Genomic DNA, 25,301 nt, shown 5'->3' with positions numbered 1-25,301 from the left:
AGAGATCAAATTGCCAACATCAGCTGGATCATAGAAAAAGCAAGGGAATTCCAGAAAAACATCTACTTCTGCTTCATAGACTATACTAAAGCCTCTGACTGTGTGGATCACAACAAACGATGGAAAATTCTTAAAGAGACAGGAACACAAGACCACCTTATCTCTCTCCTGAAAAGCTGTATGCAGGACAAGATGCAACAGTTAGAACCGGACATGGAACAATGGACTGGTTCAAAATTGGGAAAGGAGTACATCAAAGCTGTATGTTGTCACCTGTTTATTTACTTCTAAGAAGAGTACATCATGTGAAATGTCGGACTGGATGAATCACAAGCTGGAAACAAGATTACTGGGAGAAATATCAACAACCTCAGATATGCAGATGATACTAATTTCATGGCAGAGAACAAAAAGGAACTAAAGAGGCTCTTGATGAAGGGGAAAGAGGAGAGTAAAAAGTTGGCTTAAAACACAGTAGTCAAAAAACAAAGGCATCACTGTCCCATCACTTCATAGCAAATAAATGGAGAAAAAGGGGAAACAGTGAAAAACTTTTCTTTTCTTGTGTTCCAAAAATTACTGTGAATGGTGACTGTAGCCATGAAATTAAAAGACACTCGCTCCTTTGAAGAAAACCTATGACCAACCTAGACAGTGTATTAAAAAGCAGAGACATCACTTGGCTGACAACGGTCCATCTAGTCAAAGCTATGATATTTCCAGTAGTCATGTACGAATATGAGTTGGACCATAAAGAAGGCAGAGCAACAAAGAATTGCTGCTTTAAAACTGTGGTGCTGGAGAAGACTCTTGGTGCTGGACAGCAAGGAGATCAAACTAGTCAATCCTAAAGGAAATCAATCCTGAATATTCATTGGAATGATTGGTGCTGAAGTTCAAGCTCCAAAAATTTGGCTACTTGATGCGAAGAGGCGACTCCTTGGAAAAGACCTTGATGCTAAGAAAGATTAAGGGCAAGAGGAGACAGGGGCGACAGAGGATGAGATGGTTGGATGGCATCACTGACTCAATGGACATGAGTTGTGCAAACTCCAGGAGATAGTGAAGAACAGGGGAGCCTAGTGTGCTGCAGTTCCTGGGTTTGCAAAGAGTTGGCATGACTTAGCGACTAAATAACAACAACAATAGCACACACTGTTTAAATATTTTTTGTTTTCCTTATTTCTAAAAGTTATTTTAGGTAATATAAGGAAGATATAGATTCTGGAAAATAACTGGCTATTAAATAGAGAATTAAAAAAGAAAAATTTTAGTTTTATAAATTTTTCCTAGAATCAGCTTTGATTTTAATGGTTAGAAGTACAAAACTATGTTCTTTTGAACATGTAAGTTTCTTTCTTGCAGCTATTTCTTTAGTCCAGATAGTTTTTGTATTATTACTTCAGCCTTGAATAGGAATTTTTTTGTCTCTTCACATTTCTTTCGTTGTGACTTCTTAAGTTTACATACAGTCACATATAAAAAATATTACAAATGCCTATAGAGTGTATTTCTAACATACCAGAAATGGTATAACATACCATTTTTCAAGGGGCTAGAAAAATAATATAAATAATATATATGTAGGAGCTATCAAAGAATGATGCAAGAACTACCACTGTAAGACTGCTCTCTTTGGCCTTAACAATAAAGATGCATATTAAATAAGTATACCTTCTTAATTCCATATATATGTGTTAGTATACTGTATTGGTGTTTATCTTTCTGGCTTACTTCACTCTGTATAATGGGCTCCAGTTTCATCCACCTCATTAGAACTGATTCAAATGAATTCTTTTTAATGGCTGAGTAATATTCCATGGTGTATATGTACCACAGCTTCCTTATCCATTCATCTGCTGATGGGCATCTAGGTTGCTTCCATGTCCTGGCTATTATAAACAGTGCTGCGATGAACACTGGGGTGCACGTGTCTCTTTCAGATCTGGTTTCCTCGGTGTGTATGCCCAGGAGTGGGATTGCTGGGTCATATGGCAGTTCTATTTCCAGCTTTTTAAGGAATCTCCACACTGTTCTCCATAGTGGCTATACTAGTTTGCATTCCCACCAACAGTGTAAGAGGGTTCCCTTTTCTCCACACCCTCTCCAGCATTTATTGCTTGTAGACATTTGGATAGCAGCCATCCTGACTGGCGTGTAATGGTACCTCACTGAGGTTTTGATTTGCATTTCTCTGATAATGAGTGATGTTGAGCATCTTTTCACGTGTTTGTTAGCCATCTGTATGTCTTCTTTGGAGAAATATCTGTTTAGATCTTTGGCCCATTTTTTGATTGGGTCATTTATTTTTCTGGAATTGAGCTGCAGGAGTTGCTTGTATATTTTTGAGATTAATCCTTTGTTTCTTCATTTGCTATTATTTTCTCCCATTCTGAAGGCTGTCTTTTCACCTTGCTTATAGATTCCTTTGTTGTGCAAAAGCTTTTAAGTTTAATTAGGTCCCATTTGTGATTAACAGCATCGAAACATGTATATTATCAAGTGTGAAACAGATCGCCAGTCCAGGTTGGATGCATGAGACAAGTGCTCGGGGCTGGTGCACTGGGATGACCCAGAGGGATGGGGAGGGAGGCGGGAGGGGGGATCGGGATGGGGAACACATGTAAATCCATGGCTGATTCATGTCAATGTATGGCAAATCCACTACAATATTGTAAAGTAGTTAGCCTCCAACTAATAAAAATAATTGGGGGGAAAAAAAGGAAAATGTTTTCCAAATCTAAAATAGAAAAATAAGTATACTTCTTTCCAGGCTAAACCTGCATTACATTCAAAGTAATGGAAGTGTGGCAGTGTGAAAATAAGTATTTTGTATATGTCATTCTACTTACATTTAAGCATACTTAACAAAACGATGAAAATGCTTACTCACTCGTACACCTTTAGGTCCTGGATTACCATCTGGTCCAGCTAAACCCTAGTGCAAACAAAAGACATCACCATCATTCTCTAGTACTTTTTAAAGAGTTGTTGATAATTAATAAAAAGGGGCAAATAAAAGATATCATTTTTACAAGTATAAACTTCAGAACTGTATACTTAGTGAAGACCATATACATTTTAGGGATTTTAGAATTTCAGAACCAAAAAAGCCAATGTATATAATCTATACACAAATATATTTTAGATTTCTAAATAAAGTAGATTAACACAACTGTCAGACACAATTATTTCAGTTATTTCTCATTGGAAAGCCCTGTTCTTTTAGAACAGTTCTAATTCACTTATCTAAAATATATTTCTACTTTAAAAAATAAGTACATTTTTTAACTTCAGATCAATTTCCATATGTCTGAGTATTTATATATTTTTCAGATAAACACAAAACATTACTTGGTACTAAGACTCATGTAATACCCTCCACATACTTTAAAGGTTTAAAAATGGAATTTTATTAACACTAGATTATCTTCTGGCATTTTCAATTCCCTAATTCTAGAGAATAAAAAAGATATTTTATATAAATATAGTTTTCTAATATGCTAAATGAACAATTAATTTCAAGAGTAAGTAATTAATGAAAGCCTAGGAAAGAAAATTTTTTTCTCTTATTAGCCTCTATGAAATAACTAGAAAAATAAAGAAATAGCTAGAGAAAGTTAGACATTAGAGGGAAATAAATATGAAATGATTAAAATGAATTTTCAAAACAGTATACAAAGACTTGAATCCAATTTAGATAAAAAGTATTCAGATAGTGGTATATGTAGCACTGGCAACTATGTCCCAAGTGTTTATAATTGCATTATTAAAAAATGCTGCATATCAAAGAGAATCTTAACTCATATCATTACTTCATTTTAGTCAGTGGTAATATTGTAAAATCAGTAGCAACACTGTTTAACATTTTATTAGCCTACTGGGCCATTTTAATTTTGAAAGTTCCATTGAATATCATATCAAACTTGTTTAAAAATCCCACTCTTATTTTAAGTAAAATTTTTCTGCAATAAAATTTTTGAAGAATTTTTACAATTTTGATATTAGAATTTTTTGGAATTATTTTGCTATGAGTAATTCATTATTTAATAAAATAAACCAATTATCATTTGAACATTAACTCTTGAAATTGGAACATACAATGCATTAACCAAGAGAGACATAAAAAGAAAAGTTTAAATATAGTTACCTCACCTGCCTGCCAGGATAACCACGTGAACCAATATTACCAGTGAATCCTGGAATTCCCTAAAATGAAAAATAAAATAATAAAAAATACAGCAAAGACCAAAGAAGCCAAAGAAAGCAAACCTGGGGTATTCATAATACCCAAGGTTTTAAAGAATATTTTTCCATATAAAAATATGAAGAGTCCTGCATGTTGCTTATCTGACTGAAGTCATCTATTTAAAATGAAAATGGCCTCTTTCCTGGCTGGAACCATGGAGGGTGCAGAAGAGAAGGAAAAAAAGGTTCCTGCTATGCCAGAAATCCTTAAGAAAAAGCAAAAGAATTCCACAGAGCTTAAGATCAAGTGCTGAGAAATAATTTGCCTAAAAGATGCTTTGAAAGGCAAAAAGTTTATCTATGAAAAAGCTAAGCCCTATCACAAAGAAGACAAGTAGATATACAGAACTGAAATTCAAATGGCTAGGGTGGCAAGAAAAGCCAGCAACTTCTATGTGCCCACAGAACCCAAACTGGCACTTGTCATCAGGAACAGAGGTATCAAAGATTTGTAAGGTGTTGCAACTTTGCCTCTGTCAGATGTTCAATGGCACCTCCTGAAGCTCAGCAAGGTTTCAATTAACATGCTGAGAAGAGTGGAACCATACATTGCATGTGGTTTAGTCGCTAAGTTGTGTCCAAATCTTGCAACCCCATGGACTGTAGCCTGCCAGGCTCCTCTGTCCATGGGATTCTCAAAGCAAGAATACATTGCATGGGGTTACCCAAACCTGAAGTCAGTAAATTAACTGATCAAAATCAACAAGCAGTGAATTGTCCTGACAGATAATGTGTTGATTGCTGGTCTCTTGGCAAATATGGCATTATCTGCATGAAGATCATCTGATTCATGAGATCAGTACTGTTGGAAAACATTTCAAAGAAGCAAACAACTTCCTATGGACCTTCAAACTGTCTTCTCCGTGAGTGAGATGAAGAAAAGGGCCATGCATTTTGTAGAAGCTGGAGATGCTGGCAACAGGGAAGACCATATCAACAGGCTTAATAGAAGGATGAACTAAGGTATCTACCATGATTATTTTTGTAATCTTGTCAGTTAAGAAACATAGACTGCTTTCAAATTGAAAAAAAAAAAAGAAAATGAGATAAATTGCTAAATAAAAATGAATACAACTATAGATTAGGGACCTAAATGAGATACTGATTATTAAATATAGGATAAATGCAGATAAACATAGGATAAAAAAATTCAGTGATACATGGATTTAAAAAAAAAATGTACATTAGAGAAAGAGTTGATACATTATGTAATAACCAGTATCTTTACAGATTGAACTCCTTGTCTCAGCCATCCTGCAACTCCCCTTAATTATCAGAGCACAAGCTTCAGAAGGTAGGTAAATGGATATTAAGTGTTAAATACCTGTATTATGACATAGGTATATCTAAAAATTCCCATAGCAACTTTGAATGGGAAACTCACTTTGAATTGATAACCTTCTGTGCCTGATTTAAGACCCAGTTTACTCAAGGAAGGCTGACATATGGAGACTCAAACAGATAAGAAAGGAAACTTGCTGCAGAACCCTGTGGAAAAGTGAGAAGAAATACCTTCATATGTTGTTACTTTCTTCCACTGATACATGATTCATTCATTCATTTAGGTCTAATACATAACTTGTGAACTAAGGAAATGCCAAAAAAAAAAAAATGTAAGAAAGGCAATGCCAAAGTATGTTCAAACTACCACACAATTGCACTCATCTCACATGTTAGCAAAGTAATGCTCAAAATTCTTCAACAGTACGTGAACTGTGAACTTCTAGATGTTCAAGCTGGATTTAGAAAAGGCAGCGGAACCAGAGATCAAATTGCTAACATCCACTGGATCACTGAAAAAGAGAGTTCCAGAAAAACACCTACTTCTGCTTTATTGACTGTGCCAAAGCCTTTGATTGTGTGGATCACAACAAACTGTGGAAAATTCTCAGAGATAAGAATACCAGACCACCTGATCTGCCTCCTGAGAAATCTGTACGCAGGTCAAGAAGCAACAGTTAGAACCAGACGTGGAACAAGAGACTGGTCCCAAATTGGGAAAGGAGTATGTAAAGGCTATATATTGTCATGCTGTTTATTTAACTTATATGCAGAGTACATCATGTGAAATGACAGGTTGGATGAAACACAAGCTGAATCAAGACTTCCGAAAAACATTAATGACCTCAGATAGACAGATGACACTACCATTATGGGAGACAGCAAAGAAGAACTAAAGAGCCTCTTGATGAAAGTAAAGGAAGAGAGTGAAAATGTTGGCTTAAAACTCAACATTCAGAAAACTAAGATCATAGCCTTTGGTCCCATCACTTCATGGCAAATAGATGGGGAAACAATGGGAACAACAACAGACTTTATTTTCTGGGGCTCCAAAATCACTGCAGATGGTAACTGCAGCCATGAAATTAAAATATGCTTGCTCCTTGGAAGAAAAGCTATAACCAACCTAGACAGCATACTAAAAAGCAGAGACTTTGCCAGCAAAGGTCCATCTAGTCAAATATGTTTTTTCTGGTAATCATGTATGGGGTGTGAGAGTTGGACTATAAAGAAAGCTGAGCACCAAAGAATTGAAGCTTTTGAACTGTGGTGTTGGAGAAGACTCTTGAGAGTCCCTTGGATTGCAAGGAGATCCAACCAGTTAATCCTAAAGGAAATCAATCATGAATATTCATTGGAAGGACTGATGCTGAAGCTGAAACCCCACTACTTTGGCCAACTGATGTAAAGAACTGACTCATTTGAAAAGACCCTGATGCTGGGAAAGACTGAAGGTGGGAGGAGAAGGGGACAACAGAGGATGAGCTGGTTGGATGGCATCACTGACTCAATGGACATGAATTTGAGCAAGTACCGGGAGTTGGTGATGGGCAGGGAAGCCTGGTGTGCTGCAGTCCATAGGGTCACAAAGAGTCAGACACGACTGAGCGACTGAACTGAACTGAAATGATGATAGCAGTGATAATTTTCATAGATTCTTTATTCTGTAAAAACTCTTCCTGTTGGTTGTTTGTATTAGATAATAATACTAGTACAAAGGACACTAGTCCTTTGCCCCTCTGCTTTGAAGCATACAGAAGATTGTACTAATTTCTCTAGTTTAACCAGAGAAACACTATAAAATTCCTGAAACTTGAAAAATCTAGAAAAAATACAGTCCAAGAAAGAGGCAAATGAAGGATCACAGTTCAAAGTTTTCACCCTTCCATTCTATTAGACTCGTATTCTCCTAATATGTCCTTCTCTCCACTTTTCTCAGAATACATTTCTCAGTTTTGTTTTCTCCCTTTTCTCTCCCCCTTCCTTTCCTTGCTTCAACACTTACTATTTACTTAACATTTTTTCTGTGTGTTGGGCTTCCCTCATGGCTCAGTTCGTAAAGAATCCGCCTGCAATGCAGGAGACCCTGGTTCGATTCCAACGTCGGGAAGATCCACTGGAGAAGGAATAGGCTACCCACTCTAGTATTCTTGGATTTCCCTTGTGGCTCAGGTGGTAAAAAATCCACCTGCAATGTGGGAGACCTGGGTTCAATCCCTGGGTGGGGAAGATCCCCTGGAGAAGGGAAAGGCTACCCACTCCTTCTGACCTGGAGAATTCCATGGACCCTGTATAGTCCATAGGGTCACAAAGAGTCATACATGACTGAGTGACTTTCACTTCACTTCAACACGTTTTTATGTGCTAATCACATCACCATGCAATGTGATTTACAGCTACTTTATATCTATGATATAAAGTATGATAGATACTATGTTCTTCATTCTACATTTGAAGTAAGAAGGACACAGAGAAGTTATGAAATGTGCCTGAGATGGCATAGTAAGTAGCAGATCCTGAATGTAAATCCAGATGATCTGACTAAAGTTGTCACATGTATATGCACACACACACACACACACATACATTGAGCACTTAAATGCCAAGCACAATTTCAAGTATTTTATATGTATTATCTTATTTAATCTACCCAAACCCTATAAGGTAGATATCATTATCCCTATTTTACAGATGCAAAAAATAAGACACAATGTGTTTGCCACCAGCGGAAAGTCACTCAGCTATTTAGAAAGTCAGAATTTAAATCAGCAAGTCTAACTCCAGAGACCACCATTAAAGGCTGTCTCCCTAGTGGAGGTTTGAAGTGTAAATAACTTATAGTAGTACTCAGAGGACAGCCCTCTAATCATGAGATTTGCTTCAGTCTATTTACAAATGCTTTTTCTATTCCCCAACCAACTTTAAAACATACAGGCCTATATCCATATCTCCACAAAAACCTTATATTTGGTTATGACAATAGGAAAGAGTGAAATAAACATAAAACGCTGATTTTATTCTGTAGGTTCTGGTTAATGGCAACCACCATCCCTTTCATTAGTTTCCTAGTCAAATTAAGTTCAGTTCAGTTCAGTTGCTCAGTTGTGTCTGACTCTTTGCAACCCCATGAATCACAGCATGCCAGGCCTCCCTGTCCATCACCAACTCCCAGAGTTTACTCAGACTCATGTCCATCGAGTCGGTGATGCCATCCAGCCATCTCATCCTCTGTCGTCCCCTTCTCCTCCTGTCCCCAATCCCTCCCAGCACCAGGGTCTTTTCCAATGAGTCAACTCTTTGCATGCGGTGGCCAAAGTATTGGAGTTTCAGCTTCAGCATCAGTCCTTCCAGTGAATCACCCAGGACTGATCTCCTTGCAGTCCAAGGGACTCTCAAGAGTCTTCTCCAACACCACAGTTCAAAAGCATCAATTCTTCGGTGCTCAGCTTTCTTCACAGTCCAACTCTCACATCCATACATGACCACTGGAAAAACCATAGCCTTGACCAGACGGACCTTTGTTGGCAGAGTAATGGCTCTGCTTTTTAATATGCTATCTAGGTTGGTCAAAACTTTCCTTCCAAGGAGTAAGTGTCTTTTAATTTTATGGCTGCAATCACCATCTGCAGTGATTTTGGAGCCCCCAAAATAAAGTCTGACACTGTTTCTACTATTTCCCCATCTATTTCCCATGAAGTGATGGGACCAGATGCCATGATCTTAGTTTTCTGAATGTTGAGCTTTAAGTCAACTTTTTCACTCTCCTCTTTCACTTTCATCAAGAGACTTTTTAGTTCCTCTTCACTTTCTGCCATAAGGGTGGTGTCATCTGCATATCTGAGGTTATTGATATTTATCCCGGCAATCTTGATTCCAGCTTGTGCTTCTTCCAGCATTTCTCATGATGTACTCTGCATAGAAGTTAAATAAGCAGGATGACAATATACAGCCTTGATGTACTCCTTTTCCTATTTGGAACCAGTCTGTTGTCAAATTAGGTTAGTCAACCTCAATTAAAAAACAATCTGTTTTAAGACATAAATGAAATCTGATTTTGAACAGATTTTCATAGAGGGTATTGAGACAACATGTAGAGATATAACACATTCCAGCTGCACAGAGAAATACACAGAAGGACTCTATTCGATGACTGAATCCTGCTCTCCTGGAGCAGCAGTAAATAAAGTCAGTAAGTAAGCTTTCAGCAGTTGTATGTGGCATAAACATACTCTAAGCCAACCACACCCTAAAATCACTTGGACAACCACAGAGCTCAAAAGACTCAAAAGAAATACTGTAACTCAATTCACTCTGCATTTAAAAAATGGCTCACTTTAATCTATAGATTGTCTGGAGTAATTTAGACACAGGGTTATCTCTCTACTCCTGGAAAAATCAGGAATAGTAAACCTGTCCCAATCCCACTTCTAACTTGAAGAATTAAAGCTGACTCTCTGAGTCAGACTTCATTGAGAGTCCAAGCACTGCTAGCATGTGTCATCCCTATGTCTTCATTTATTCATTAGTAAAATACAATGGTAATATCTAGGTCACAGGATTATAATGTAGAGAAAATAGAACTATGTGGGAAAATATTTTAAAAGCAGGGGTAATTATAATAATTCTTAGTGAGTTAACATTCAAATGAGTTAACATATGGAAATATTCAATACACAATTATACTACTTGAAGTTCCAGTTAACAGTAGTACAGTTTGGCAGCCAATAAAGACTCAGTAAATGACAGCTCTTAATACTAGAGCTTACACAGATGATATAATTACTTTCCTAAATGTTTCTGGCCAGTTAATAGATATTTACAAATTTTCCAGAAGGGAATGTCTCCTAGCAATTAGTCATGCTCCTCTTAACGTCCACAGTGTTTCCAACAGTTAAAATGCAAAATGATTTTAGTTGTTCCTCGCAGTTATCACCAATTTTGTCTTTTTTCTTCTAGAATTATATAAAATAGAACTGATTCCAATAATACATGTTCTGATCTTTAACACTGATATTAGACTCTTCTCACAAGCATAGCACCCTCAGAACTAGGACATGTATTCTAATGGAACTAGATAACAGAGCAGTTATGAGAAAACTGGTCAGTACTGACAAATGGTCAGTTTTTTTCACTAACTTGTGATGTGTCAGGTTTTCTTCATTGGAATCCACACATTTCTGCCAAAGCAGGATTCTAGGAATTTTTTTCCTTCCCCAGGATCTAATCTCTCTTTCCCTCTTGCCCTTCTGTTTTTTTTTTTTCCTACAAATGCTCAAATGCTTTTCAGCACTCATTTGATCTTGTACTTGAGATTGTTAAGTACTGAAGAAATTAAGATTGCTACAAATACATATATTGCTTTTCTTGCCATGTCCAGTAGTTAGCAATCTTGAAAAACTGTGCCTCAGGGACTTAACAGAGCTTACTGTTCCTCTAACATGAATGAACAAAAGAAAAAATTGGCTTTATTTCTTTATTTGTCTTTCCCTCAGGGATAATCCATCACTTTTCTTTCTGGAGCTCCCCTTAGGGCTTTCTGAGGCTCTTTGCTAAATCTCCAGTAATGATTTGTCACCTTAGTTAGTATCTAATCTCCCACCCTTTTCAGTGATTTATTCATACTGGCCTAGTACACATTGTATTGAAAACAAGAGATTTGACTTTATTTTTTCCTGTGACATAATGATATATTATTTTCTGGTGGGAGAAAGAAGAAATAACATGATTAAAAACTAAACAGTTCCCAAACTGTTTTGACTTTAACATATGTGCGTATATACAGAATGAACAAAAAATAGCATACTGCCATTCTAATTTGGATTTTTATCAAACTTATTTGCATTCCTTCACATAAGGGTAGGGAACTAACAGCTGTGAATAGACTTTGGAGAACAGGCAAGCCCCTGAAACATACAAGAAAATCAGAGAGTGTGGTGTGTGCACGTGTGCATATGTATGGATAATCCGGGGACAGGGTTCACAGCATTTATAAGATTCTTACAAGAGTTTATGAATAACAAAAGTTTAAAACAGCTTTTCTGGAGCATATTAGGCCGATAGTTGAAAGTCAGTCTAAGATATAAAAAATCAACAAAGTTTAGTAGATAATAAATTAGAAGTTTTTCCTGTACTAAAAAGAGTCAAAGAATTAAGAAAAATTGACAGGAAAAAGACATTAAGAAAATTGAAAGCATTAAGAAAAAAATAAGCATTAAAAAAAGCGTTTCCTTAAAAGCATTAAGAAAAACTTAAAGAGTTACGTGTGGAAAAATAATCTCTCAATGGCGTTTCCCACTGTGTATTTTTTTCACTGGAGAGATGCAAGTCTGACAAAGGAAGAATACTTACTTGTTCCCCTTGGAGTCCTGGGAGTCCTGGATGCCCCTTGAGACCCTGCAACGGTAAAGGTGAAGACATGCTATGAATAGTAAACCCTTGTGAGTCCAATAACTAACCACAGTTGTCATTCACCCCAACTTCCGGTTTTCTCATTAATGCAAATTATTACTAATCTATTTCTTATTAAATGTTATCCTTTTAATTTAATAAAAATTTAATTTTATTAAATAAGATATTCTTATTAATAATTCTTAATCAATTTTGAATGCTATTTGAATGATTTGTTGTTGGCAAGTAAAATGGTTACATAGTATTGAATAAAAAGACAGCATCATTTATAAAAGGCTGGTATCTAGCAATAGGTCTGCTCAATTCTGCTGCAGCTTTTTAAAAGTTGGTTTTAGTTCATTAATGCTGAAATGAAATGCTCTCAGATATATTCTGTTTGTAATTATTGAAAAACTGGACCATATTCACACAGTTTCTCTAAAACATTGTCATAACATTCTGTGAATGAGTGAATAAAAGAGACTGCTTAAGTCCATCCAAAGGAGGTTTATGAGGCTATCTAAGAAATCAATAACCAATGTTATATGTCAATTATATCACAATTTAAAAAAAAAGACACTAGTAACAAAAAAGATTTTCCAAATAAGAACCAAAGTCAAATCTTAATCTCTATTATCAACATTCAAAGATATAAAAGAGATAACAACCTTTATGCTCTAGAAAGATATTCTATGAGCAAAAGGAAGGACGCTAAAAAAAAAAAAAAGACAGGAACAAAGAATCAGCATATTTATACAGCTCTAATTAACAATCAGTAGGGCAACCTGCTGTTTATTCGATTTTGCTGTATATAAAAGAACAAAAGAAAGTTCCTTTTTAAAAGAATTTCAGAATTCTGAGCAAATTTCAAAAACCTGAAATAAATCATAGTTTACAAATATCAGAAACTTCAACTTAATATACAGCAAACTGAAGATACGTTTTTGGGGTTTCAGGATATAGAGTAACAGAGGGAAGAGAGTCATTCAGGATTAATCATTGAGGACTTATGAACATGAATTCATGAATTAGAGAAGGAAATTATACTCTGGTTAGACAATGGGAAAATTAGAAGAGGTGCCTATTTGAAAAATAAGGAAATGATTTAAGCAGTTTCTTAGATGATAAACTTAAAACATAAGAAAATGTTTAAGTAGAGAGACTCTTGGGAAACAGAGAGAAGATCAGAAAATGTAAGAAAGCAAGTTGGAGGCAAAAATTTTTGTGTTATCTGTAAATGTAAGCATATAAGTAACAAGGGAATAACAGAAGGAAAAAAACCAGAGTGCAGAGGAAATGGCCTGTCCTCTGGGAGCTCTGTTCTTTCCAGATTAGACTATTAAAAATCAGAGAAGTGGCCACAAGAAAGAATATAGGAAAAAAGAGGAGGGGAAAGAAGGAAGGCACAAAGAAACTTCCCTGAACTAATAAAACTAACAAAAACAAGGAAGTGGCTAATTCTATAGCAATCCTATGAAGCAGGTATCTTCCCCATTTATGCCACGCCAAGTCGCTTCAGTTGTGTCCGACTCATTGAGACCTCATGGACTGTAAACCGCCAGACTCCTCTGTCCATGGGATTCTCCAGGCAAGAATACTGGAGTGGATTGCCATTTCCTTCTCCAATTTTACAGATGAGAAAATTCTCTGAGAAATTAAATGATATGACCAAAGTCATGTAGGTAGTAAGGTGGAATCATGTTGGTTTGACAGATTCATCATGAGCTCAGTAACCTGCCCTTCTACTTACTTTACATGTCTTTATATTTGTCTCAAACTCAAATGTAGGATAGTCTCATTCTCATCAAATGTTCAACTGTAGATAACCAAGGCAAATCAACAAAAGGAATTATTAAATTTACACATTTACCAATGGCCTCTATTACACCCACAGTTTCACTCTGAGTTTATACTTTTTTTTTTAAAGATAGCTAAATACCAGCCTAATTACAAAACAGGGGACACTGTTCTCAACTGTCCAAATGTTAAGATTCTACAGATAAAAAAATATCCACAAACCTAGCTTTTTCACTTTTTTAATCCTGGGAAATAAGAAATGTCCTCAGCACTAAAATAGTGGCTGCAGCTCCCTCGGATGAGGCAGCAGCTCTAGAAGGATGTAGTTCCTAGGAGAGTGTCACGAAGATGACAGGTGAGGAGCCAGGGTGAGAGGCATATAGACAGAGAAACTCTCTGCCATGGGCCTGGTTCCTTTTCTTTAAAAACAAACAAACAGAAAACCTGTATTAAACCTTTACTTCCTTGTTTTTATTTCTGTGTACTGCTGAGTCTAATTATACGCTTGCCTTTCTTTGGCCACTATCTGTTTCTCTGACCAGAGATTCTTCCCTCCTCAGCCTTGCTGAAACAAAACACAGTGGTGCTACAACTGTGTTAGCTTACTTTCCCTGAAGCGGTTTATAACAGTGAACTAGACACGCTGGCCATGATATCCTCTAAATGCACAATTCCTTCCTAAGAGATTCTTCTTCATCAACAGCCTTTAATAAGAGGGCAACACCAAACAGTCATGATCTTTTCTTCCTGAGCTCACTCCCACTCAGCCACAGGAGATGGCACTCAATCTAAGGGAAGCCAGTATGAAGTCTGGCCAGTAGCCTATAAGGACACTTGGAATAGAGGCTTTCTCATAAACAGGGTCAAGCTGGGCCAATTAAAATCTTCTAAAAAATAAGTTCAACAGGAAGGAAGGAGGGAATAGAAGGAAGGGAAGACTGATTTAGGTACTTAGCTAAAGCTAGAAAGACTGACAAAGAGGAAAGATAAGAGAAAGAGAAGAAAGCCAAAGTACAACTTAAAAAATTATTGTGAAAAGAAACTATATTGAGAAAGAAAGTTGTTGTCAGAGGGAAAACCAGGTAACATGAAAAGGCAGATGCAGAGAGAGGAGGGGAGCAGCAGTACTAACAGAAAAATATAGTAAAAGAGCTGCAAACTAATGCTAAGATACTCAGAGCTGCTTTGAATCAGTACCTGTCTCCATGAGACCAAGTCATATTACAATACATATTTTTAGACTCCATGGGTCTCCACTTTCCCTCAATGCTGTAGAGAGGATTGAAATAATTCTCTCTTCCTTGAGATAGCCTGTCTCCATTCTTTGCAATCAAAAGAGCCTAAGTGAAACACAAAATGTTTTTGGTTTGGTTTGGTTTATTACTAATAATGAAACGACCAAGGACACTGAACTCTAGATCCAGTTTTGCCAGTAGCTAGTTATATCATGAGTTTCCAAGTCTTCATCTGTAAAATGATGGCACTGAATTTAACTACTGCTAGATTTTCTTTAACCTGCTAGGATTCTGCAATTACTAGAATGTGTTAAGAAATTCACTTTTTTCTTTTCACCCTACATTCAGTGAAAAACAAAGGCATTTATAAGAGGCAATTCAGGTTTTGAAGCATAGGAAGAATTTAAGTAATACTGATGTATGTATCAGAGAAAAACCAGATTTGGGTTCCCATGGGCATATGACCTGAAACAAATATGGGGACTCTGGGATGAGTGGAAGGGAAAGGAGGTAGGAGATCAGGTAGGAGGCTATTAGGACAGTCTAGGTGAGACATGATTATAAATTAGATTTGAGGGTGGAGTTAGAGATGGTATATGAGCTCCTCAAAGAGTTTAAACCTAAGTTCTTAAACGATTTTAATATGATATGCTCAGTGTCTAGAACATAGTAAGTGCTTGTCAATTAATTGATGGAAAGATCTGGATGAATAAATGAATTGATGTAAAGACGAAAAGGAATGTAAGTTATTTGGGGGAAAATAGATTCTAAGTATTACTTAATATGATATTTCAACTCTCTTAATATTGAAATAAAGGTTCTAAGTGGGAGAAAATATCTTTTTGCTATTTTTCAATGTTATATTATTCTACTGTAATATTCTGGAGTTAGCACCATTATTGTATAAAAGTCTCCCTATCCCCTAATTTGTGTCTATAGGCCTCATTTGTTTTCTAAATGCTAATCTGTAACATTTTTTTAAAAAATGAAGGAAATAATGTTCCTGGGAAAAAATACCAACATTCAAGTTTTGACATAGCTCCAATCTAAGAACCTGACTGCTTATATTTTAAAATTTGCTTATATCATAGTCTTTTGAATATTTTGAAAATATTATTTGCGTCACTGTTCTTCCTATACCCACATAGGAAGAACAAAAAAGGTCCAGTAACTAACAACATATGATTTTTCTCTGATGAATATACTGAAAATGAAATGAACGCATTTCTTAAGTACCAATAGAAAAATTTACAAATTGTTTTAGAACAGACTAAAAACTCAGTGTTAAGAGTGATAGGGTTGTCTTGATTTTTGTTGTGACGTAAAGTTGCCTTGCTAAAAACTCAAATAATAAGTGGGGCTTAGAATCTAATTTTAATAGAGAGATTTTAATTTTAATACTTCTTTTAACACTAATTTGAATAGGTTATCAACATATGACCACACAGGACAAAAAAGAAAGATACAACTGAATCAAAATTAGAAATAATAAGGGATGGAAAGGAAACAAACTTCAAGTATATACCTGAAATTCCCCAAGTAACTAAATTTTGGATAAATAAATAAAATATTTATCCATAAGGAAAAGAGTGGAACCATTTACATACAGAACCATCCTTGCTTTGCATGGTACTAGAGATCTATAAAACTGAGCATATAGTCTGAAACCATGCAAGAAATATTAATAATGGGGAAAAGTCTGTGATCTTTAAAAATTTTTGTCAAATGTTAAAAAGTCTGTCAGTTACACTTGTATAGGGAGATGAAAAAAATGTTAAGCTAAGATTAATTTAGTACAGTGTAATTTAAAACGTTAGAAACCATGAAAATTAAAGTTCCATTTCTTAGCAAAAATTTATGAAGAGTAGTTTGAATAGTGTGCTTTTCTCGTATAAAGAACCATACTGAGCAAACATATATCCCTATGGTTTGGCAAACTGTCACACTCCTTTCTAAGTATAGGTCAACTTCCAACATTTCATCCTTTGCACTTTCAGTGTCATGAAATAGGTCCAAGAGTTCTTCTAATATGAAGATTTTTTTTTTTTTTTTGCTGTTGTAACCTCCTCTGGGACATCTGTCTCCTATTCATCACGACCCTTTCCTCGTATGTCAAAAGTTCACCTTTACTAAGTTCTCTCTGCTTATCTAGAATTAACTCAAATGGCAGCAGTGTTCCAGGATCAGCTATTTCTTCTATAATTCCGTCTATATTCAATTCTAATTTCAATTTCTGTTTCACTATTTCTTTATTTCACTGTACTTTCATCTTGTTTACCAGGTTTTCTTTTTTTTTTTTTTTATTATCCATCTATGTAAAATGTCACATGAGTTCATCACAGAGAGAAGGAAGCAACACAGCGACACTCTGCCATCTGTGTAGTAACTAACAGATGTGCACAGTATAATCACCAACAGATTCTGAATGAAGAGATGTGACTGGTCACTGATCTTGATGCACATCTACTATTTATGCAGAGACTTGTAAGCTGAAGAACCAGTAGCAAAGTTTATACTTTATGCAGCTAATCACAGTTAATATATTGTGGTAAGTGAAATTTGAACCATGTTGTTGGGAGACTGGTGTTAACTAAACCATGGTAAGTGAAAGCTGTGTATACTGGAACCACACAAAGTGAGGAATGCTTGTATATATGTATTGAGAAAGAGTCTCAATGATATTATCCCCATGTTGTCAACTTTATATATGAATTTTTAAAAAAATTTTTCCCCCACTAAATAGGAAGGACTTATATTCACTAAAATAAAGATTTTTCCTACGTATGAGAAACAACCCCCTATGGTATAAGACAACTTCTGCATTATCAGCTCTGTTTTCCTATCTTGAGCCTCCTTACCTAAACTTTAGGTTTCAGAAAAGTAGAAGCATTCCTCTCTAGAATCCACAAAAACACCAAAGAAATTCTGCTGACTCAATGATTTACCTCTGGCATTCGTCTTCTTAAAACCCTTCAGTAGCTCTCTACCGTATGATAAATGCTCTACCATGGTATCCAAGCTCCTTCATGATTTGACCCCTGAATGCACCTTATTTCCAGACACACCTTGCCTAACACTTTATAATCTCCAAACAAGGACCTGCTTCTTGCCTCCAAGCCTTGGTTTATATCATCACCTGTGTGTAGACAGCATACATGTCTACTAACTACAGTATCATCATGATAACTTCTGTTCATCCTTAAGATGCAGCTCAGATGTTGCCTCTTTCCTTGTTCTCTAAACACTTCCCCACCTACAATCTTAAGAAGTTTAGTAACATTCAATCACTGCTACAAAAATTTTTTCCCATCTTCATCACTGCACTTGTTATAGAATAATATACTTTTGTGATTTACTTTAGTATCTACTTACTTTTTTAGACAGTAAACTACTTGAACACAGGAACTACATCTTGTTTACCTAATACTGGTTTCCTGAATGAACTGAGGACAAAATGATGTGATTAAAACAACTGCAGAATTCTAGTGACAAACTTTATCTCAAAACCACCCTTTTGTCTGAAGCAACTTCCTTGTATCTTTGCTTCTGTCTAGTCTCCGCAAGTTGAGCAAAGGTTGGTTATCCTTACACATAATCACGCGAAAGGCAACATCACTGAAATATTAGTAGCAAGTTAACTAGTTATACTCACTCTATCTAAATGGGATGGAGAGTGTTTGGAGGACTGAGGGGAAAATAAGACAGGTGAAAAGGGTTACTGACTTGAGAAGCACTGCTTTAGGAAGAAGACAACCACAAGGACTAGGTGAAAGGGAACAGTCAATTAAACTTATAAACAGCATCAACAAATGAATGGGTAAAGAAGATGTGGCACATATATATAATGGAATATTCAGTTCAGTTCAGTCGCTCAGTCGTGTCTGACTCCTTGCGACCCCATGAATCGCAGCACGCCAGGCCTCCCTGTCCATCACCAACTCCCGGAGTTTACTCAAACTCTTGTCCATCATGTGATGCTGCCATCCAGCCATCTCATCCTCTGTCGTCCCCTTCTCCTCCTGCCCCCAATCCCTCCCAGCATCTCAGCCATAAAAAGAATGAAACTCTGCTATTTACAGAGATGTGGGCAGACTCTGGGACTATCACACAGGAAAATCAGAAAAACAAATACCGTATATTAACACACATATACGGAATCTAGAAAAATCATACAGATGAACATATTTTCAAAGCGGTAATAGAGAAACAGTTGTAGAGAACAAACATGTGGACACTAAGTGGGGAAAGGGAGGGATGAATTGGGAGGCTGGGACTGAGATATACACACTACTATGTATAAAACAGAAAATGAATGAGAACCTACAGAATAGCACAGGGAACTCAGTGCTCTGTTGAGGGGATATATAAACACACACACACACACACACACACATGACTGATTCACTTTGCTATACAGAAGAAAACTATGTGACATTGTAAAGCAACTATGCTCCAATAAAAATTAACTTACAAGCAGCATTCACTCATTCGCTAATAGTGTGGCTGCCATGTGGCATTCACTGGGCTGAAATACCACAGTGAATAAAACACAGTCCTTGCACTTAAGGACCCCTAAATCACACATATATTTCCTTTTTCATTTCCTAATGCACTATTATCTGAAAGCCAATATTAAAATTTCATTTTCTACAACATAATAGCATTCCTCTACAGACTAGGTCCAAGTATCTAATAATTGGTCACACACTACAGGACTCATGTCAGCAATGCCAAGAGGAATACAAAGGTTTATAGCCATGTTTGGCCAAAATAATCAGGGAAACCTATGGAAAAAATGAGAAACAGTGATAAACCAGCCATAGCTGATAGAAAAAGAAACCTAAGCAAGAAATCAGAATGAGACTTAAAAAAATCAACAACCATGAAAATGTATTAGGTTGGTGCAAAAGTAATTGCAATTTTGCATTGTTGAAGTTTGCAGTTTGATATGACTGGAATACATTCTTAAATGTCGTTATGTTATATATCATTCTAATGTGCATTCTTGCTTTTTTTGCTAATGACTTATTACTTGCTGTTTATTTTATATTTATTTTAGACTAGGGAAATAATGTTAGACAAAAAGCAAATTCAAGTGATTTTCTTATTTGAATTTAAAATGGGTCCTAAAGCAGCAGAGACAACTTACAACATCAACAACACGTTTGACCCAGGAACTGATAACTTGTACTACAGTGCAGTGGCTCAAGGAGTTTTGCAAAGGAAAGCCTTGAAGATGAGGAGTGTGGTGGCCAGCATCATGAATTGACAATGACCAACTGAGAGGATCATCAAAGCTGATCCTCTTACAACTACACAAGATGTTGCCAAAGAATTCAGTGTTGACAATCCTACCAACTTTTGGCATTTGAAGCAAATTGGAAAGGTGAAAAAGCTAGATAAGTGGGTGCCTCATGAGCTGACTGTAAGTCAAAAAAGTTATCGTTTTGAAGTATCACCTTTTCTTCTATGCAACAACAACAAACCATTTTTCTTGATCAGATTGTGACATGCAATGAAAAGTGGCTCTTATATGACAACCAATGACAACCAGCTCAGTGGCTGAACCAAGAAGAAGTTCACAAGCACTTCCCTAAGCTAAACTTGCCCCCCAAAAAAGGTTCTAGTTACTGGCACTCTGCTGCTGGTCTGATCCACTACAGCTTTCTGAATCCCGGTGAAGCCATGATATCTGAGAAGAAGGCTCAGCAAATTGATGAGATGCACCAAAAATTGCAACACCTGCAGCCAGCACTGGTCAACAGAAAGGGCCCAATCCTCCTCCAGAAAACACCCCACTGCATGTCGCACAGCCAACGCTTCAAAGTTGAACAAATTGGGCTATGAAGTTTCGCCTCATCCACCATATTCACCTGACTTCTTGCCAACTGACTACCACTTCTTCAAGAATCTCAACTACTTTTTTGCAGGAAAAAGTCTTCCATAGCAAGCAGGAAGCAGCAAATGCTTTCCAAGAATTTGTCAAATCTAGAAGCACAGATTTTTACACTACAGGAATAAACAAACTTATTTCTTGTTGGCAAAAATGTGTTGATTGTAATCGTTCTTATTTTGATTAATAAAGATGTGTTTGAGCCTAATTATAATGATATAAAATTCACCGTCTGAAACTGCAATTACTTTTTCACCAACCTAATACTACTTGCGGTAAGGCAATAATGTTCCTGAAATGTTAAGAATAAGCAAAAAATTATAAAGAAGAATGATATCAGGTAACTGGGGAGATTGAGATAAATCATAGGAAGAAGACTGTGCAAACCTCTCTAATCTACCTATCTCCCCTCCTTCTTGGAACATACTTCCCACATGCCCACAATAGACTCCTGCCCACCTCTGTCCCAAACTCCTCACAATACTGACCTACAATGCCGCAGTGGTAAAGAATCCACCTGCAATGTAGGAGATTCAGGTTTGATCCCTAGGTCAGGAAAATCCCCTGGAGAAGGAAATGGCAACCCACTCCAATATTCTTGCCTGGAGAATGCTATAGACAGAGGAGCCTGACAGGCTACAGTCCATGGGATCGCAAATAGTCAGATGTGACTTAGTAACCAAACATCAACAACAACCTCCATTAATTAGTACTCAGTTTTTACTTCAGCCCCCTTCAGGTCTAGTTGTAGTCCTTCTCAACTAGTTCTCATGGAGAAAAAGAGGAAGGCAAACGAATTCTTGAAACGCTGCTATATGACTGATAACAGGTTTTTTTTGAAGACAGCATTTTTTTTCTTTAAACTTTCATAACGCTGCTATATGACTGATAACAGGTTTTTTTTGAAGACAGCATTTTTTTTCTTTAAACTTTCTGGAAACTGAAATACGTTTAGCCAAATGAATTTATCGCAAATGTTAGAATGTCAATCACAAGAGGGAAATAACTCTGGGCAAAGGAACATTTCTGAAGTCCCACAAATTACACCACTTGGTAGGCACGGCTTGCCTGTGGGAAAGCTCAGTATGTGTCGCCTTGTTCTCAGCTTCCCCTGCCATTAGTGGGAAGGCACAGCGCAGAGGAGATGGGCAAAGTGGCGACAGGGCAGCCCCTAAGCAGCAGCTTTTATGCTAGACTCTCAGTGCTAAGCTTGGACTGGGAACCAACATCAAGTAAAAATGTGACTCTGCAGATTTTTATAGGAATATTGGGCAGACAAGAAGATGATCTATAAGCTAAGGAAATAAGAATTCTCCTTATTTCTCTCTCCAGGCATGGATTTTCTTTTTATTGTTGTCCTCATCAAAATTCAGTATTGTTGTACCTCCTTAGTACTGTCCTTGCTTTGAATAATTATGAAAAGCTGTATAGGTTTTGACTGACTGATAAATCATAATGCAGTCCACTTGATGTTTTCAGCTCTTTCAGCCTTTCCAACTTGGAAAGGGAAAGACGTAATGGAAAGAGCTTTTATAACTTAACTAATTCCTAAGAATGCACATTGATTTATAATTATTACTGCAAACATAGTAGTAGAATTTTTGGACATTCAGAAAAATACTGCCATACATTATTCATAACAATCTGTTTTAAAACGTGTGCCTCATATTTCACAATTGTTCTGAGTTATACCTTCATGTTAAGATGTATTTAACTGCTCCCATTTGACTTATCCTCCTGATTCTAGAAAAATGACTTCAATTGAAATCACTGTTAATGTTCTTACAATTTTAAATAGCAGACTTCCAGTATTAATGCAGCAACTGATCAGCTATATTAAAATCCAATTTAAAAATTCATGTGGAGTCTAAGCTCAGATTTATGACTCTTGTCTTCCATCCAACCCAGCATGCACTCTCAATGTAACTTATCTGCTTTTTGGCACAAGCCTAGACACTTAGTGGGAAGTGAAAACATACTTCAGTTCCTAGGAAAATAAGAGTTATATTAAGGTGGCTAAATTGAGGCAATATAATCAGTCAGTCTGGGGAAACACACTGCTTGTTAAACATGGTGTAACACTGGTTTATAAAAAGTCAAGGGGGGAGAGATAAAAGCAGAAAAGGCAGAAACCAACCCAAAATAATCTACAGTAGAGTGAAGAAAAATTGCTGCTGATTTACTTGCTTTGTTATTTCTGTCTCAATATTATTTCCAGTTTTCAGAACATCTTACGTTAATCTTCTATCTCAAATTTTCATGAGTTGTCTATATTTCTACACACAATTTTCTTGCAGGCACTTCAAAGATTACTTGAAGGATTGAAATATTTTCAGATACTTCCAGAGAAAAGGAATAATTAACTCATTATTATTTGTTACCCAAAACTGTATTTGTTCCCTTGGCTTTCAGGAAAAACAAAATTTTACTTTGCTTGAGACAAAAGTAAACAAACACACATATAACAACATTGGCATAATGAATAATATTAATACGGAAATAGTATTTGAAGTTATTAAGAGAACAGTTATGACTTGGATTTGAGTCCTGTCAATTAATAATCATATGGCCTTGAATAAATGACTTAACCACTTTATAATTCAATTAACTTATTTATGAATCCTGAACATAGTATCTGCCTCAATTTGTGTTTTTTTAAGATAAAAAGAAGATTAAGCAGATAAGTCTACATTGCACATAATAAAGGAGCTATTAATATTTATATAATAATTATGATTCAAAAATAGTTCAATAAAATATGTAATAAACTTCATACTAATCAAAACCCAAGTACTTTATTCATCTTTCATAATAAGTATAGACTGTTAAAAGCACAATGAATTCAGTATTAGTAAGTTTTATCTCTCAATCCTGCTATCATTCTGAGTCACCCTGAGCAATTAATTCTCTTAACCTCTCTAGGCTTATGTTAAATTTAGCACAGAATGAATAACTTAAGTTCCTGTCTTGACCTTCAGAATTATTGTGGCATTTTAGCAGTAGAACTGAAAGGATGAAGGAATAGGAGTTCTGGGTTATAACAAATATGAACTGTTATTCTAGGTTCTCCTAGCATGGATCCTATTTGCAGGAAGTAATTCTGAGAATGACTTAGGTGGTTAAAAAAAATGAACCTAAATTAGTAAATCCCATAAAACAGCTCATAACTTACCTAAACGTTCTACCCAATATTCAGTCTGGTCCTTTCCCACTTCATACAAACCACAAGAACAGTCTACCAAGCTCACTGAGGGTGTATTTCTACCACACATTCATATTAAAGTAAGCCATGCACATAAAGTGTGATGGAAACTTGGTCCAAGCCTGCTATGTGGAGAACTAGTTTAGGTTTAGATTGAGTCCTTATGTCCCTTTCCTGGCATACTTGTTTTTTTTAAAAATCTGTATACAGTTTTCATTATTAGACATACTCTAAGAAGAGGGGATGCATCCTCAGAAAAACTACAAACTCATCTCAAGTATTTCAACACTGTTTAGAACTACTGTCAAAACAGTGAACTATGGATGTTTCATTAATCTCAAAGTAATTTGGTTTCTAAATAGTTTCAACTAAACCTTCTCTAGAGAAAATTTAGTTTGTTGCTAACTGATAACATAGCAAGATACTGAATTTCTACAGTGTCTATTTCTATTAATTAACATTACAAGCCTGATTTTTAAAGTTTGAACAAACTGTATAAGAGAAAAGAAGTCTGTGAAAGATATGTAATCAATGATCCAGTTTGTTTAACTTCACACTATCTCACTTTACTAGACTTATACAGACCAAAAGTTACATATTCTTAATATTTTAAAATACTGATGAGCCAAGACTCATAATATGTGCATAAGTCTTTGGAAGACAGTATCTTCTGCTTTAAATAAGTAAAACCTCAAAGTTAAAAGTGATAATCTGCTCTAAAAGTTAAAATCAGTCTTTTAGAAATTTCTCTATATAGTATTTCTTTATACACTCCTCTACACAGTAACTACTTACCCTTTATCAATAGTTTTTCACTTTCTGGAATACTAATTTCATGAACCACAGGTATTATTAACCTTGGAAAATAACAGTTTATTTTGTCTCCTACACAATGTCACTCGTCAGGATGCAATAACTGTATATTTAACAGCAAGTAAAATTAGTACGGTAATTTCCATAAGATTTTTTTTAATGCTATGCATCAGTACAGTTTCCTCAGGGGTCTACTTAGCAGTCAGAGGCATACTAAGTAGCATTAATCAAACAGACTCACAACTGTATAATAAGAGTTGTCTATATTAAAATTTAGTATATACAGTATATACTGTATAAACTAAATTAGTAGAAATGATCACTCTGCAGTTTCATGGAAGCAACCAATGACCTCAAACGACTTAGCAGATTCCAAGAACTATCTAGAATGAAGTCTAGTCTAAAAGCCATAAGGATAATGTTGTGGTATGGTCATGGGAGGAAA

The 25,301-nt window shown here is 36.0% G+C and overlaps 1 protein-coding gene across 1 annotated transcript in view; it reads right to left on the bottom strand.

The window, feature by feature from the left end:
- Window positions 1-25,301, bottom strand: part of COL24A1 (collagen type XXIV alpha 1 chain) — a 368,161-nt gene that overhangs the window by 270,963 nt on the left and 71,897 nt on the right. The window contains exons 9-11 of the mRNA XM_061121489.1: window positions 11,878-11,922; window positions 4,156-4,209; window positions 2,894-2,938 (exon numbers count right to left, since the gene is read on the bottom strand). Of these exons, the coding sequence (XP_060977472.1) occupies window positions 2,894-2,938; window positions 4,156-4,209; window positions 11,878-11,922 (144 nt within the window). The remainder of the gene's footprint in view (window positions 1-2,893; window positions 2,939-4,155; window positions 4,210-11,877; window positions 11,923-25,301) is intronic.

This window comes from Dama dama, chromosome 20 (assembly GCF_033118175.1).
Source record: "Dama dama isolate Ldn47 chromosome 20, ASM3311817v1, whole genome shotgun sequence".
NCBI lineage: Eukaryota > Metazoa > Chordata > Mammalia > Artiodactyla > Cervidae > Dama > Dama dama.
Note: the sequence above shows the minus strand (reverse complement) of the source record. Positions and strands in the feature narration are given on the sequence as shown.